At 67.1% G+C, this 12,508-nt stretch overlaps 1 protein-coding gene across 3 annotated transcripts; it reads right to left on the reverse strand.

Moving 5' to 3' along the window:
- Positions 1 to 1,319: 1,319 nt before the first annotated feature.
- On the reverse strand, positions 1,320 to 12,387 carry HNRNPA1 (heterogeneous nuclear ribonucleoprotein A1). 3 transcript variants are annotated; one of them, XM_059871997.1, is made up of 11 exons: positions 12,252 to 12,387; positions 10,143 to 10,259; positions 8,629 to 8,775; positions 7,329 to 7,539; positions 5,971 to 6,063; positions 5,789 to 5,881; positions 5,608 to 5,664; positions 4,752 to 4,928; positions 4,143 to 4,265; positions 3,059 to 3,121; positions 1,320 to 1,512 (listed from the first exon to the last, which is right to left on the reverse strand). In XM_059871997.1, exons 1-10 carry the CDS (start codon positions 12,264 to 12,266, stop codon positions 3,066 to 3,068), a joined length of 1,089 nt encoding a protein of 362 aa, XP_059727980.1. In that variant the 5' UTR covers positions 12,267 to 12,387; the 3' UTR covers positions 1,320 to 1,512; positions 3,059 to 3,065. The 3 variants fall into 3 exon arrangements, with proteins under 3 accessions (XP_059727980.1, XP_059727981.1, XP_059727982.1); XM_059871998.1 differs by lacking the exon at positions 5,608 to 5,664 and having other exon boundaries at positions 12,252 to 12,314; XM_059871999.1 differs by lacking the exons at positions 8,629 to 8,775; positions 10,143 to 10,259; positions 12,252 to 12,387 and adding an exon at positions 8,040 to 8,123.
- Between the last annotated feature and the right edge of the window lie 121 nt (positions 12,388 to 12,508).

Consider the following 12,508-nt stretch of genomic DNA (forward strand, 5'->3'; position numbering starts at 1 on the left):
GCCACACGCTCCCATGCGGTGGGCGGAGCAATGTTTCCCGCGCTTCCGCAGACGAATGGTGACTGGAGGAGCCAGCCGTCAATCACCGCGGCATGGCGCTCCCGGAAGCGGAGGGGGCGGAGCAGTTGCCATAGTGACCGGGGAAGCGCTGACGTCACCCTTTTCCTGGGCCTGGGCTATGATTGGTTGGCTCTGTGAGCACGTGACCGGAAGCGAGCACATTTTTGTTGCTGGTTGCGCTCCTCTCGTGGCCACGCCCTCTTTGGGCGGGGCCTCGTCTGACCTTTGGTCACTCGGGGTCACGGGGGGACATTGGGGACAATTGGGGGCATTTGGGACATTGGGGGGCCCGGGGTGAGCCCCCAGCCCCGTGTGACACCGTGGGGACAGCGCTGGCACTGCCACCCCCGCCTGCTGTGACTGTGACTGTCACTCTCTGTGCCCCGCGGTGACACATTGCTGCCACCTCCTGCTGCTGCTGCTGCTGTCCCCTCAGGGCCGGGAGTGCCACCTCCCTCAGCTGGGACACCTCCCAGGGGTGACACATCCCAGTGTCCCCACACCCCCGGGTGCCACATTCCCGCTGTCACCTGACGGCCCTGTCCCCTCCATCCCCTCAATTCCTGTCCCCATCTCTGTCCCCTCCATGGCTGCTTTGTCCCCAGCCCTGTCCCTGTCCCCTCCATGCTGGTCCCCATCCTGTTCCCTGTCCCCTCCATGGCCGTTCTGTTCCCGTGATGTCCCTGTCCCCTCCATGGTGTCCCTGTCCCCACAGTGGGTGGTTTTGTCCCCTCCATCCCTGTCCCCACAGTGTCCCCATGGTGTCCCCATGGTGTCCCTGTCCCCATGGTGTCCCCACAGTGTCCCCCGGTGTCCCCACACCCACACACGGGACACAGGTACAAAAATACCCTTTTATTGAGGGCACCGGGGGGTCCCGCGGGCGCTGGGGCGGGGCTGGGGGGGGAGGTGGCCCGGCCGGGGCTGTCCCCATGTCCCCAAGTGTCCCCAAGTGTCCCCATGCTCACCTCCGCGGGCTCCTCTCCCGGGGCCGGCGGCTCCTACAAAAGGGAAGGTGGCAATTAGTGACAGGGGGGTGGGACACCCAGGGGACACCTGGGGACACCGGGGGTGACACGCAGGGGACACCCAGGGACCCTCTGGGGACACCTGGGGACACCCAGGGATGCTCTGGGGACACCCAAGGTGACAATGGAGGCGGGGTGAAGGGCGGAGCCAGGCTGTGACTGACAGCTGCAGCGACCAATCAGAAGGAGAGCGGCCGCCCCGCCTCTAAAATTAACAATAATAAAAAATAATTTAAAAAAAAAACCCAAGAGACATTTATTGAGGGGGGGGTACAGGACACAGGCGGGGAACTCCGGCTGCTCCTCGGGAACTACGGGGGGGCCTGGACTCGGCGATCCCGGGGGGTCCCGGGGGGTCCCGGGGGCTCTGCCCGGCCCGGCGCTGGCTCCAGGGGCCGCCCCGGCTCCCGCCCAGCTCCGGCTCCTGCGGGACAGACGGACACGGTCAGGGGCTGGGGCAGGGGCGGGATTGGGGCAAGAATGGGAGTGGGGCTGGGGCAGGATCAGGGGCGGGATTGGGGCAAGAATGGGAGTGGGGCTGGGGCAGGATCAGGACCGGGACTGGGGTCAGGATTGGGGTCGGGATCAGGATGGGGGAGGGGCAGGGTCGGGATTGGGGTCGGGATCAGGATGGGGGAGGGGCAGGATCAGGGTCAGGGTCGGGATTGGGGCAAGAATGGGAGTGGGGCAGGGGCAGGATCAGGGTCGGGATTGGGGTCGGGATCAGGATGGGGCTGGGGCAGGATCAGGGTCAGGGTTGGGATTGGGGCAAGAATGGGAGTGGGGCAGGGGCAGGATCAGGATTGGGACTGGGAAAGGTCCCAGTGCTGGGGGCTCCAGGAGGGGCAGAGCCCCAAATCCAGCCCCAGTCCTGGTCCCCAACCCTGCCCTGATCCCAGCCCAAATCCCATCCCTGACCCTGCTCCAATCCTACTCCAATCCCAGCCCCCAGCCCCAATCCTGCCCAGATCCTGCTCTGATCCTGACCCCATCCCACCCCAATCCTGATCCCAATCCCAGCCCCAATCCTGCCCAGATCCTGCTCTGATCCTGACCCCATCCCACCCCAATCCTGCCCCGATCCCAGCGCCATCCCTGCCCAGATCCCTGCTCTGATCCCGCCCCAATCCCATCCCCAATCCTGCCCCAATCCCATCCCCAATCCTGCCCAGATCCTGCCCCAATCCCAGCCTCAATCCTGCCCAGATCCTGCTCTGATCCTGACCCAATCCCATCCCAATCCTGATCCCAATCCCAGCCCAAATCCCATCCCTTGACCCTGCTCTGATCCCGCCCCAATCCCATCCCTAATCCTGCCCAGATCCCACCCCAATCCTGACCCCATCCCACCCCAATCCTGCCCCAATCCCATCCCCAATCCTGCCCCAATCCCATCCCCAATCCTGCCCAGATCCTGCTCTGATCCTGACCCCATCCCAGCCCCAATCCTGCCCCAATCCCAGCCCCAATCCCATCCCAGATCCCTGCTCTGATCCCAGCCCCAATCCCATCCCAGATCCCTGCTCTGATCCCAGCCCCAATCCCATCCCTAATCCTGCCCAGATCCCTGCTCTGATCCCGCCCCAATCCCAGCCCCAATCCCAGTCCCATCCCAGCCCTGACCCTGCTCTGATCCTGACCCCATCCCAGCCCCAATCCCAGCCCAGATCCCGCTGGAATTCCCACCTCCACCCTCTCCCCTGATTTCCATCCTTTTTCCTTCTTCTCCATCTTTTCCACACCATTTTTCCCCTCTTATTTTCCCCTTTCCTCCCTGGACCTTCCTCCCAACCTTTTCTTTTCCTTCACCTTCCCCCACAACCATTTCGTAACTTTTTCCCTCCATTCTCTTCCCATTTTTTCCCCATTTTCCCCCCAATTTTTCCCATCCTTTTTTCATATTTCCCCCACCCTTTTCTCGTGTTTTTCCCACCCTTTTCCCACCTTTTCCCCCCATTTTTCCCCCTCACCTGGCCATTAAAACCTCCTCCCTCCTCCGTAGCTGCCGCCGCCGCTGGAGCTGCCGTAGCCGCCTGCGGAGCCGGGGGGGGATTTAGGGACCCCCAAAAATGGGGAGGGGACACATTTGGGGACCCCCCAGTGACACAGGACCCCTGCCATCGCATTCTGGGATCCCCCTGGGGTTTTTTTGGGGATCTTCCCAGCACGTTTTGGGGTTCCTTTAAGGACACGCCAACACATTTTAAGCTCCCCCAGGTGATTTTTGGGTTCCCCCAGGTGATTTTGGGTCCCCCCAGGTAATTTTGGGGTTCCCCCAGGTGATTTTTGGGCTCCCCCAGGTGATTTTGGGTCCCCCAGGTGATTTTGGGTCCCCCCAGGTGATTTTGGGTCCCCCCAGATGATTTTTGGGGTTCCCCCAGGTGATTTTTGGGCTCCCCCAGGTGATTTTGGGGTCCCCCTGGTGATTTTGGGTCCCCCCAGATGATTTTTGGGGTTCCCCCAGGTGATTTTTGGGCTCCCCCAGGTGATTTTGGGGTCCCCCTGGTGATTTTTGGGTTCGCCCTGGTGATTTTGGGGTCCCCCCAGGTGATTTTTGGGGGTCCCCCTGGTGATTTTGGGGTCCCCCTGGTGATTTCTGGAGGACTCACCACCACTCTAGTGCCCCAAGCTGCACCCCCCAAATCTGCCCTCAGTACATTTAGCACGTCCCAGGATATTTTGGGGTTCCCCAGGTGGTTTTTGGGGTTCCCAGGTGATTTCTGGGGTTCCCCAGGTGGTTTTTGGGGTCCCCCAGGTGGGTTTTGGGGTTCCCAGGGGCACTCACCGCCGCCGTAGGGCCCTGAGCTGCGCCCCCCGAAGCTGCCCCCAGTACATTTGGGATATTTTGGGGTCCCCCAGGTGGGTTTTGGGGTTCCCAGGTGGTTTTTGGGGTTCCCAGGTGATTTTTGGGGTCCCCCAGGTGATTTTTGGGGTCCCCCAGGGGCACTCACCGCCGCCGTAGGGCCCCGAGCTGCGCCCCCCGAAGCTGCCCCAGTACATTTGGGATATTTTGGGGTTCCCCAGGTGGGTTTTGGGGTTCCCAGGGGCACTCACCGCCGCCGTAGGGCCCCGAGCTGCGCCCCCCGAAGCTGCCCCCCTTCATGGGCCCGAAGCTCGAGGCCTGGTTGTTGTAGCTGCCGAAGTCATTGTAGCTGCCCCCGCCCCCGAAATTGCTGCCTGGGGGGGGACAGAGGGGTCAGGGGGGGACAGAGGGGTCAGGGGGGGACAGAGGGGTCGGGGGGGGACACCGAGCACCCAGGGGTGCCCCACGATCGGGGGATTTGGGGTGGGGAATGGGGATCCCCAACACTCTGGGAGCCCAGGGGGCTTTAACTGGGAGCCCAAACCCCCTGAGTTCCAGGATGGGTTACTGAGCTCCCAAACCCCCTGAGATCTCCAGGATCCTCTCCCCAAGGTTCCAAACCCCCCTGAGATCTCCAGGATCCTTTCCCTGAGATCCCAAACCCCCAGGATCCTCTCCCCAAGCTCCCAAACCCCCCGGAGATCTCCAGGATGGCTTCCTTGAGATCCCAGACTCTCCAGGATGGGTTCCCTGAGCTCCCAAACCCCCCGGTGACCCCTCCCCGCTAACCCCGGCTGCCGGGCAGCACCAGCTCCCCCAGGGGTGTCCCCGGTGTCCCCCCGGTGTCCCCGGTGTCCCACCTGTGCCCGCCTCGGCCAGCCCGTTGCGCACGGCCAGCGCGGGTCCCCGTGCCGGCCGCCTGCCGCCGCTGCCGCCGCCGAAGCCGCCGCCGCCATTGTTGTAGCCGTCGTAGGAGCCGCTGCCGCCGTAGCCACGGTTGCCCCCGGAGTAGCCAGGGCCGCCGCCGCCGCCGTAGCCTGGGGGAAAGCAGAAAAAAGGGATTGGAGGGTGGGGGGCCATGGCAGGGCTGCAGGGGCCGGGCTCCGGTGGGCGCGGGTGGGCTCGGGCTGCGTGGCTGGCGGGGCCGGGCGTCCTGGAGCTGCCCCCGGGGCTGGGGCCTGGCCTGGAGCTGCCCCCGGGGCTGGGGCCTGGCCTGGAGCTGCCCCCGGGGCTGGGGCCCGGCCTGGAGCTGCCCCCGGGGCTGGGGCCCGGCCTGGAGCTGCCCCCGGGGCTGGGGCCTGGCCTGGAGCTGCCCCCGGGGTTCAGGCCTGGCCCGGCGCAGGACTCAGGCCCGGCCTGGAGCTGTCCCCGGGGCTCAGGCCTGGCCTGGCGCAGGACTCAGGCCCGGCCTGGAGCAGGGCTCAGGCCCGGCCCGGCGCAGGGCTCAGGCCCGGCCTGGAGCTGTCCCCGGGGCTCAGGCCCGGCCTGGCGCAGGGCTCAGCCCCGGCCCGGCGCAGGGCTCAGGCCTGGCCTGGAGCTGTCCCTGGGGCTCAGGCCCAGTCCAGCACAGAGCTCAGGCCCGGCCTGGCACAGGACTCAGGCCCGGCCCGGCGCAGGACTCAGGCCCGGCCTGGAGCTGTCCCCGGGGCTCAGGCCCGGCCTGGCGCAGGACTCAGGCCCGGCCCGGCGCAGGACTCAGGCCCGGCCCGGCCTTACCGTCAGCGCCAAATCCATTAAATCCGTCGCCGCCGGCGCGGCCGCCGCCAAAGCCACCTGGAAAGAACAAACCGCGCTGGGGCCCCTGGAGCCCGGGGGGACGGGGGCGCGGAGCGGCCGGCGGGTCCCCGTGCCCCGTCCCTGTGCCCTGTCCGTGTCCCCGTGCCCTGCCGTCACTCACCACGGCCGCCGAAGTTGCCGCCGCGGCTGAAGTTGTCACCGCCGCCGAAGCCGCCGCGGCCGCCGCCGCCGAAGTTTCCGGAACCGCTGCGGCCTAGGAGAGGGGCGGGGGGGGGCACGGCCTTTAGGCACGGCACGGGTGGCACGGGTGGCACGGGTGGCACGGCGGGGCCGGGCGCTCACCTCGCTGGCCGGCCGAGGCGCTGGCCATCTCCTGCTTGGACAGCGCCTTGCGCACCTCGCAGTTGTGCCCGTTCACCGTGTGGTACTTCTGGACTGCGGGGACACGGCGGGGTCAGCACCGAGGGGCACTGTCCCAGCCGGGGGGGCACCCCCCCGGGCTGTCCCCAGTCGGGCTGTCACCTTCCCGGTGTCCCCAGGCTGTCCCCAGTCGGGCTGTCACCTCCCAGTGTCCCCAGGCTGTCCCCAGTCGGGCTGTCACCTCCCCACAATCTTCCCCAAATTGTCACCCTGCCCAGTGTCCCCAGGTTTTCACCTCCCCACAGTGTCCCCAGGCTGTCCCCAGTCAGGCTGTCACTCACACAGTGTCCCCAGGCTGTCCGCAGCTGGGCTGTCCCCCTGCCACTGTCACTGGGCTGTCCCCAGGCTGTCCCCAGCCAGGCTGTCCCCTCTCCTCAGTGTCACTGGGCTGTCCCCAAGCTGTTTCCAGCCGGGCTGTCCCCCCTCAGTGTCACTGGGCTGTCCCCAAGCTGCCCCCAGCCAGGCTGTCCCCCCTCAGTGTCACTGGGCTGTCCCCCCCCAGTGTCACTGGGCTGTCCCCAGCCGGGCTGTCCCCCCCCAGTGTCACTGGGCTGTCCCCAGCTGGGCTGTCCCCTCTCCCCAGTGTCACTGGGCTGTCCCCAGGCTGTCCCCAGCCGGGCTGTCCCCTCTCCCCCGTGTCCCCACATTGTCCCCAGACTGTCCCCAGGCGGGCTGTCCCCCCTCAGTGTCACTGGGCTGTCCCCAGGCTATCCCCTCTCCCCAGTGTCACTGGGCTGTCCCCAGGCTGTCCCCAGCCGGGCTGTCCCCCCTCAGTGTCACTGGGCTGTCCCCAGACTGTCCCCACCCGGGCTGTCCCCTCTCCCCATGTCCCCACACTGTCCCCAGGCTGTCCCCAGCCAGGCTGTCCCCCCCCAGTGTCACTGGGCTGTCCCCAGCCAGGCTGTCCCCTGTCAGTTTCACTGGGCTGTCCCCTCTCCCCCGTGTCCCCACACTGTCCCCAGGCTGTCCCCAGCCAGGCTGTCCCCCCCCCAGTGTCACTGGGCTGTCCCCAGCCAGGCTGTCCCCTCTTCCCAGTGTCACTGGGCTGTCCCCAGACTGTCCCCACCCGGGCTGTCCCCTCTCCCCATGTCCCCACACTGTCCCCAGGCTGTCCCCAGCCAGGCTGTCCCCCCCCAGTGTCACTGGGCTGTCCCCAGCCAGGCTGTCCCCTGTCAGTTTCACTGGGCTGTCCCCAGGCGGGCTGTCCCCTCTCCCCATGTCCCCAGGCTGTCCCCAGACTGTCCCCAGGCGGGCTGTCCCCTGTCCCCAGGGTCACTCACTGACGATTTTGTCCACGGAGTCGTGGTCGTCGAAGGTGACGAAGGCGAAGCCGCGCTTCTTGCCGCTGCCGCGGTCGGTCATGATCTCGATGACCTCGATCTTGCCGTACTGCCCGAAGTAGTCGCGCAGGTGATGCTCCTCCGTGTCCTCCTTGATGCCGCCCACGAAGATCTTCTTCACCGTCAGGTGCGCCCCGGGCCGCTGCGAGTCCTGCAGGGGACAGCGGGGACACGGCTGGCAGCGGGACACGGGCACCGGGCGGGCACTGCCCCGCGGGCACCGCGGGGAGCAGCGGGCACGGCCACTGTCCCTGTTCCTGTCCCTACCACCCAGCAGGCACGGCCACTGTCCCTGTCCCTGGGGCCACCACCCAGCAGGCACGGCCACTGTCCCTGTTCCTGTCCCTGGGGCCACCACCCAGCAGGCATGGCCACTGTCCCTGGGGCCACCACCCAGCGGGCACGGCCACTGTCCCTAGGGCCACCACCCAGCAGGCATGGCCACTGTCCCTGTCCCTGTCCCTACCACCCAGCAGGCATGGCCACTGTCCCTGTCCCTGGGGCCACCACCAGAGCAGCAGGCATGGAAACTACAACTGCCACTGTCCCCAAGGTCACCACCTGGAGCAGCAGGCACAGCCCGTCTCCAGGACCACTGCTATGAGGACCCAGCACAGCCACCACCCTCCCATGTCCCCATTGTCCCCTCACCTCTCTGGACACGGCCCGTTTGGGCTCCACCACCCTGCCATGTCCCACCAGTGTCCCCAGTGTCCCCATTGTCCCCTCACCTCTCTGGACACGGCCCGTTTGGGCTCCACCACCCTGCCATGTCCCCTCAGTGTCCCCTCAGTGTCCCCAGTGTCCCCTCAGTGTCCCCAGTGTCCCTCACCTCTCTGGACACGGCCCGTTTGGGCTCCACCACCCTGCCATGTCCCCTCAGTGTCCCCTCAGTGTCCCCAGTGTCCCTCACCTCTCTGGACATGGCCCGTTTGGGCTCCACCACCCTGCCATGTCCCCTCAGTGTCCCCTCAGTGTCCCCAGTGTCCCCAGTGTCCCTCACCTCTCTGGACACGGCCCGTTTGGGCTCCACCACCCTGCCATGTCCCCTCAGTGTCCCCAGTGTCCCCAGTGTCCCTCACCTCTCTGGACACGGCCCGTTTGGGCTCCACCACCCTGCCATGTCCCCCCAGTGTCCCCAGTGTCCCCAGTGTCCCTCACCTCTCTGGACACGGCCCGTTTGGGCTCCACCACCCTGCCATGTCCCCCCAGTGTCCCCAGTGTCCCCAGTGTCCCTCACCTCTCTGGACACGGCCCGTTTGGGCTCCACCACCCTGCCATCCACCTTGTGTGGCCGCGCGTTCATGGCAGCATCCACCTCCTCCACCGAGGAGTAGGTGACGAAGCCAAAGCCCCGCGAGCGCTTCGTGTTGGGGTCCCGCATCACCTGGGGACAGGGACACGTCAGGGACACTGCAGGGACACGGCAGGGACACAGGGGACATGGGGACAGACACAGGGACACAGGGGACATGGGGACAGACACAGGGACATGGGGACAGACACAGGGATGGGACGAACCCAAAGCCCCGCGAGCGCTTCGTGTTGGGGTCCCGCATCACCTGGGGACAGGGACACGGCAGGGACAGGGCAGGGACATGGGGACAGGGCAGAGACACAGGGGACAGACACAGGGACATGGGGACACAGGGGACATGGGGACAGACAGACAGGGACATGGGGACAGACACAGGGATAGGACAAACCCAAACCCCCGCGAGCGCTTCGTTGGGGTCCCGCATCACCTGGGGACAGGGACACGGCAGGGACACATCAGGGACACAGGGACAGGGCAGACACAGGGGACAGACACAGGGACACAGGGGACATGGGGACAGACAGACACAGGGATGGGACAAACCCAAAGCCCCGCAAGCGCTTCGTGTTGGGGTCCCGCATCACCTGGGGACAGGGACACGGCAGGGACAGGGCAGGGACATGGGGACAGACACACACAGGGACATGGGGACAGACAGACACAGGGGACATGGGGACAGACAGACACAGGGACATGAGGACAGACAGACACAGGGACATGGGGACACAGGCAGGGGTGTGACAATCACAAACACGAGCACTTCACGCTGGGCTCCTGCATCACCCGGCCCCACAGCGGGGGGACAGGGGAGGCGCACAGGTAGGGGACACAGGTGAGGTGACCCCCACAGGTGACACCCGCAGGTGACACCCAGGGGTGGTTGTGGCTTCCGGGGGCCCAGTCTGGAGCTGCCAGGGGGTGGCCTGGGCCGAGGGGATGCCAGGGAACCTTCTGGGCTTCCCGGGATGGTTTTGGGGCTCCCAGGGCTGGTTCTGGGTGCCAGGTCCGCTCCACGGATCCCAGGGCCGTTTTGGGGGATCCCAGACCCGTTTCCCAGACCCCAGACCCGTTTTTGGGGCTCCCAGGCCCATTTCACAGACCCCAGCCCCGTTTTTGGGGCTCCCAGGCCTGTTTCACAGACCCCAGACCCATTTTTGGGGGTGCCAGGCCCGTTTCCCAGACCCCAGACCCATTTTTGGGGCTCCCAGGCCTGTTTCACAGACCCCAGACCCATTTTTGGGGGTGCCAGGCCCATTTCCCAGACCCCAGACCCGTTTTCGACGCCCCCAGACCCATTTCCGATGCCCCCAGACCCATTTCCGATGCCCCCAGGCCCATTTCCGATGCCCCCAGACCCATTTCCGACGCCCCCAGACCCGTTTCCGATGCCCCCAGACCCGTTTCCGCCGCCCCCAGGCCGTGCCCAGGTCCCTCACCACGCAGTCGGTGAGCGTGCCCCACTGCTCGAAGTGGCTGCGCAGGCTCTCGTCCGTGGTCTCGAAGCTCAGGCCCCCGATGAAGAGCTTGCGGAGCTGCTCCGGCTCCTTCGGGGACTGCGGGACAGCCAGGGGGTCAGGGGCACCCCAAAACCCCCCAGAGCCCCCTCAGAGGGGCAGGGGGGTCAGGGGCACCCGAAAACCCCCTCAGAGGGGCAGCGGGGGTCAGGGGCACCCCAAAACCCCCCAGAGCCCCCTCAGAGGGGCAGGGGGGGTCAGGGGAACCCCAAAACCCCCTCAGAGGGGCAGGGGGGGTAAGGGGCACCCCAAAACCCCCCAGAACCCCCTCAGAGGGGCAGCGGGGGTCAGGGGCACCCCAAAACCCCCTCAGAGGGGCAGGGGGGGTAAGGGGCACCCCAAAACCCCCCAGAACCCCCTCAGAAGGGCAGGGGGGGTCAGGGGCACCCCAAAACCCCCCAGAGCCCCCTCAGAGGGGCAGGGGGGGTCAGGGGCACCCCAAAACCCCCTCAGAGGGGCGGGGGGGGTCAGGGGAACCCCAAAACCCCCCAGAACCCCCTCAGAGGGGCAGGGGGGGTCAGGGGAACCCCAAAACCCCCTAGAACCCCCTCAGAGGGGCAGGGGAGGTCAGGGGAACCCCAAAACCCCCTCAGAGGGGCAGTGGGGGTCAGGGGAACCCCAAAACCCCCTCAGAGGAGCAGGGGGTTCAGGGGCACCCCAAAACCCCCCAGAACCCCCTCAGAGGGGCAGCGGGGGTCAGGGGAACCCCAAAACCCCCCAAAACCCCCTCAGAGGGGCAGGGAGGGGGTCACAGGGCTGGGGAACCCCAAAACCCCCTCACCCAGCTCATGGGGGGCTGGAGAAGCCCCAAAACCACCCCAAAACCCCTCAAATCAGGGTCAGAGGGGCTGAGGAACCCCAAAATCCCCTCACACAGCTCCAGGGGGCTGGGGAACCCCAAAACTTCCCCCCAAAACTCTCTCACTCAGTTCATGGGGGGGTAGGGACCCCCAAAACTCCCCCAAAACCCTCCCACACTGCTCATGATGGGGCTGGGGAGCTCCAAAACCCCCTCATGCAGCTCTGGGGGGCCTGACACCCCAAAATCCCTCCTGGGACCCCCCTCACAGCTCCTGACACCCCAAAATCCCTCCTGGGACCCCAAAAAACCCCACTGGGACCCCCTGCACCCCCCAGCTCCTGACATCCCAAACCCACCCCCAACAAATCCCCCCCACCAAGCCCCTGAGCCCCCCCTGGACCCATCCCTGGCCCCAAGGGGACCCCCCGAGCTCCCCCATCCCAAATTTTTGGGGCCACCTGAACCCTGAGCATCCCCAATCCCCATCTAGGGGGGACCACCAGACCCCCAGCACCCCCCCAACCCAAACTCCTCCATCTTCCAGCCCCCCAAATCTGTCCCCCAACCCCCCTTTTTTGGGCCTCCCAGTCCCCTCAGCGCCCCCAGCCCCTATTTTTGACACCCCCCAACCCCTCCATCCCCAACCTTTGACCCCCCCCAACCCTAAATCTGAGCTCCCCCAAACGCCCAAGCGCCCCCCACCCCTAATTTTACCTCCCCACCCGTCATTTCCGAGACCCCCGTGTGTGTCCCCCCCCACCCCCACCCCGGGTGACACAAAGGACGCGCACGTGGCCGCGGGCGCGCGCGCGGGGTTGGGGGGGGGGGGCGGTGGGTGGGGAGGGGGTCGCGCATGCGCCTGCAGGGGAGGGGGGAGAAGAGGATGCGGGGGGGAACCTATGGGACCCCCCCCCAAAAAGGAGCCTGGGGGGGGAGGGGAGGGGATGGGGGGGGTTTCTGTGAGACCCCCCCCAAAATGGAGCCTGAGGGGGGGGGGTGGGTGAAGGGAGGGGGAGGGGGAGCCCTGTGTGTGACCCCCCCCCCCCCAGTGGCGCCTGCGCGGGTGAGGGGAGGGGGGGCGCGCGGCGCGCAGGCGCACTGAGGTCCCGCGGCCCGCCAGGCGGCGGGGGCGGCGCGCTGAGGGGGGGGGGGGATGGACGGACGGACGGGATTGAAAAAAAAACCGCCGCGCGCGGATCGGCGAGCGGGAACGCGGTGCGGGCGCTGACCTCGGCCTTGGCCATGGCGGCGGCGCGGGGCGGGGCGGGCCGGGCGGTGGCGGCAGCGCGCGATGCTCCCTCTGCGAGGGCCGACACGGAAAGGGGCCGAGCGACGCGAGCGCCGCCGCCTCACCCCGCCGCCCCCGCCGCCCTCACGGCCCCCGCGCCGCCTCCCATTGGCTGACGCCTCCCGGCGCCGCCGCCCCATTGGGTGGCTGGCCGAGCTCCGCCCCCGGCGACGCCGCTGATTGGCTGCTTCACGGATC

The sequence above is a fragment of the Haemorhous mexicanus genome, chromosome 33, assembly GCF_027477595.1.
Source record: "Haemorhous mexicanus isolate bHaeMex1 chromosome 33, bHaeMex1.pri, whole genome shotgun sequence".
Lineage (NCBI taxonomy): Eukaryota > Metazoa > Chordata > Aves > Passeriformes > Fringillidae > Haemorhous > Haemorhous mexicanus.

What these genes read in the sequence shown, in the direction of transcription:
- HNRNPA1 (XM_059871997.1), bottom strand. An exon ending in CTCCGTGGACAAAATCGTCA is followed by an intron (nt 6,064 to 7,328) that starts GTGAGTGACCCT and finishes GTGTCCCCGCAG; the next exon opens with TCCAGAAGTACCACACGGTG. An exon ending in CGGCAACTTCGGCGGCCGTG is followed by an intron (nt 5,665 to 5,788) that starts GTGAGTGACGGC and finishes TGTTCTTTCCAG; the next exon opens with GTGGCTTTGGCGGCGGCCGC.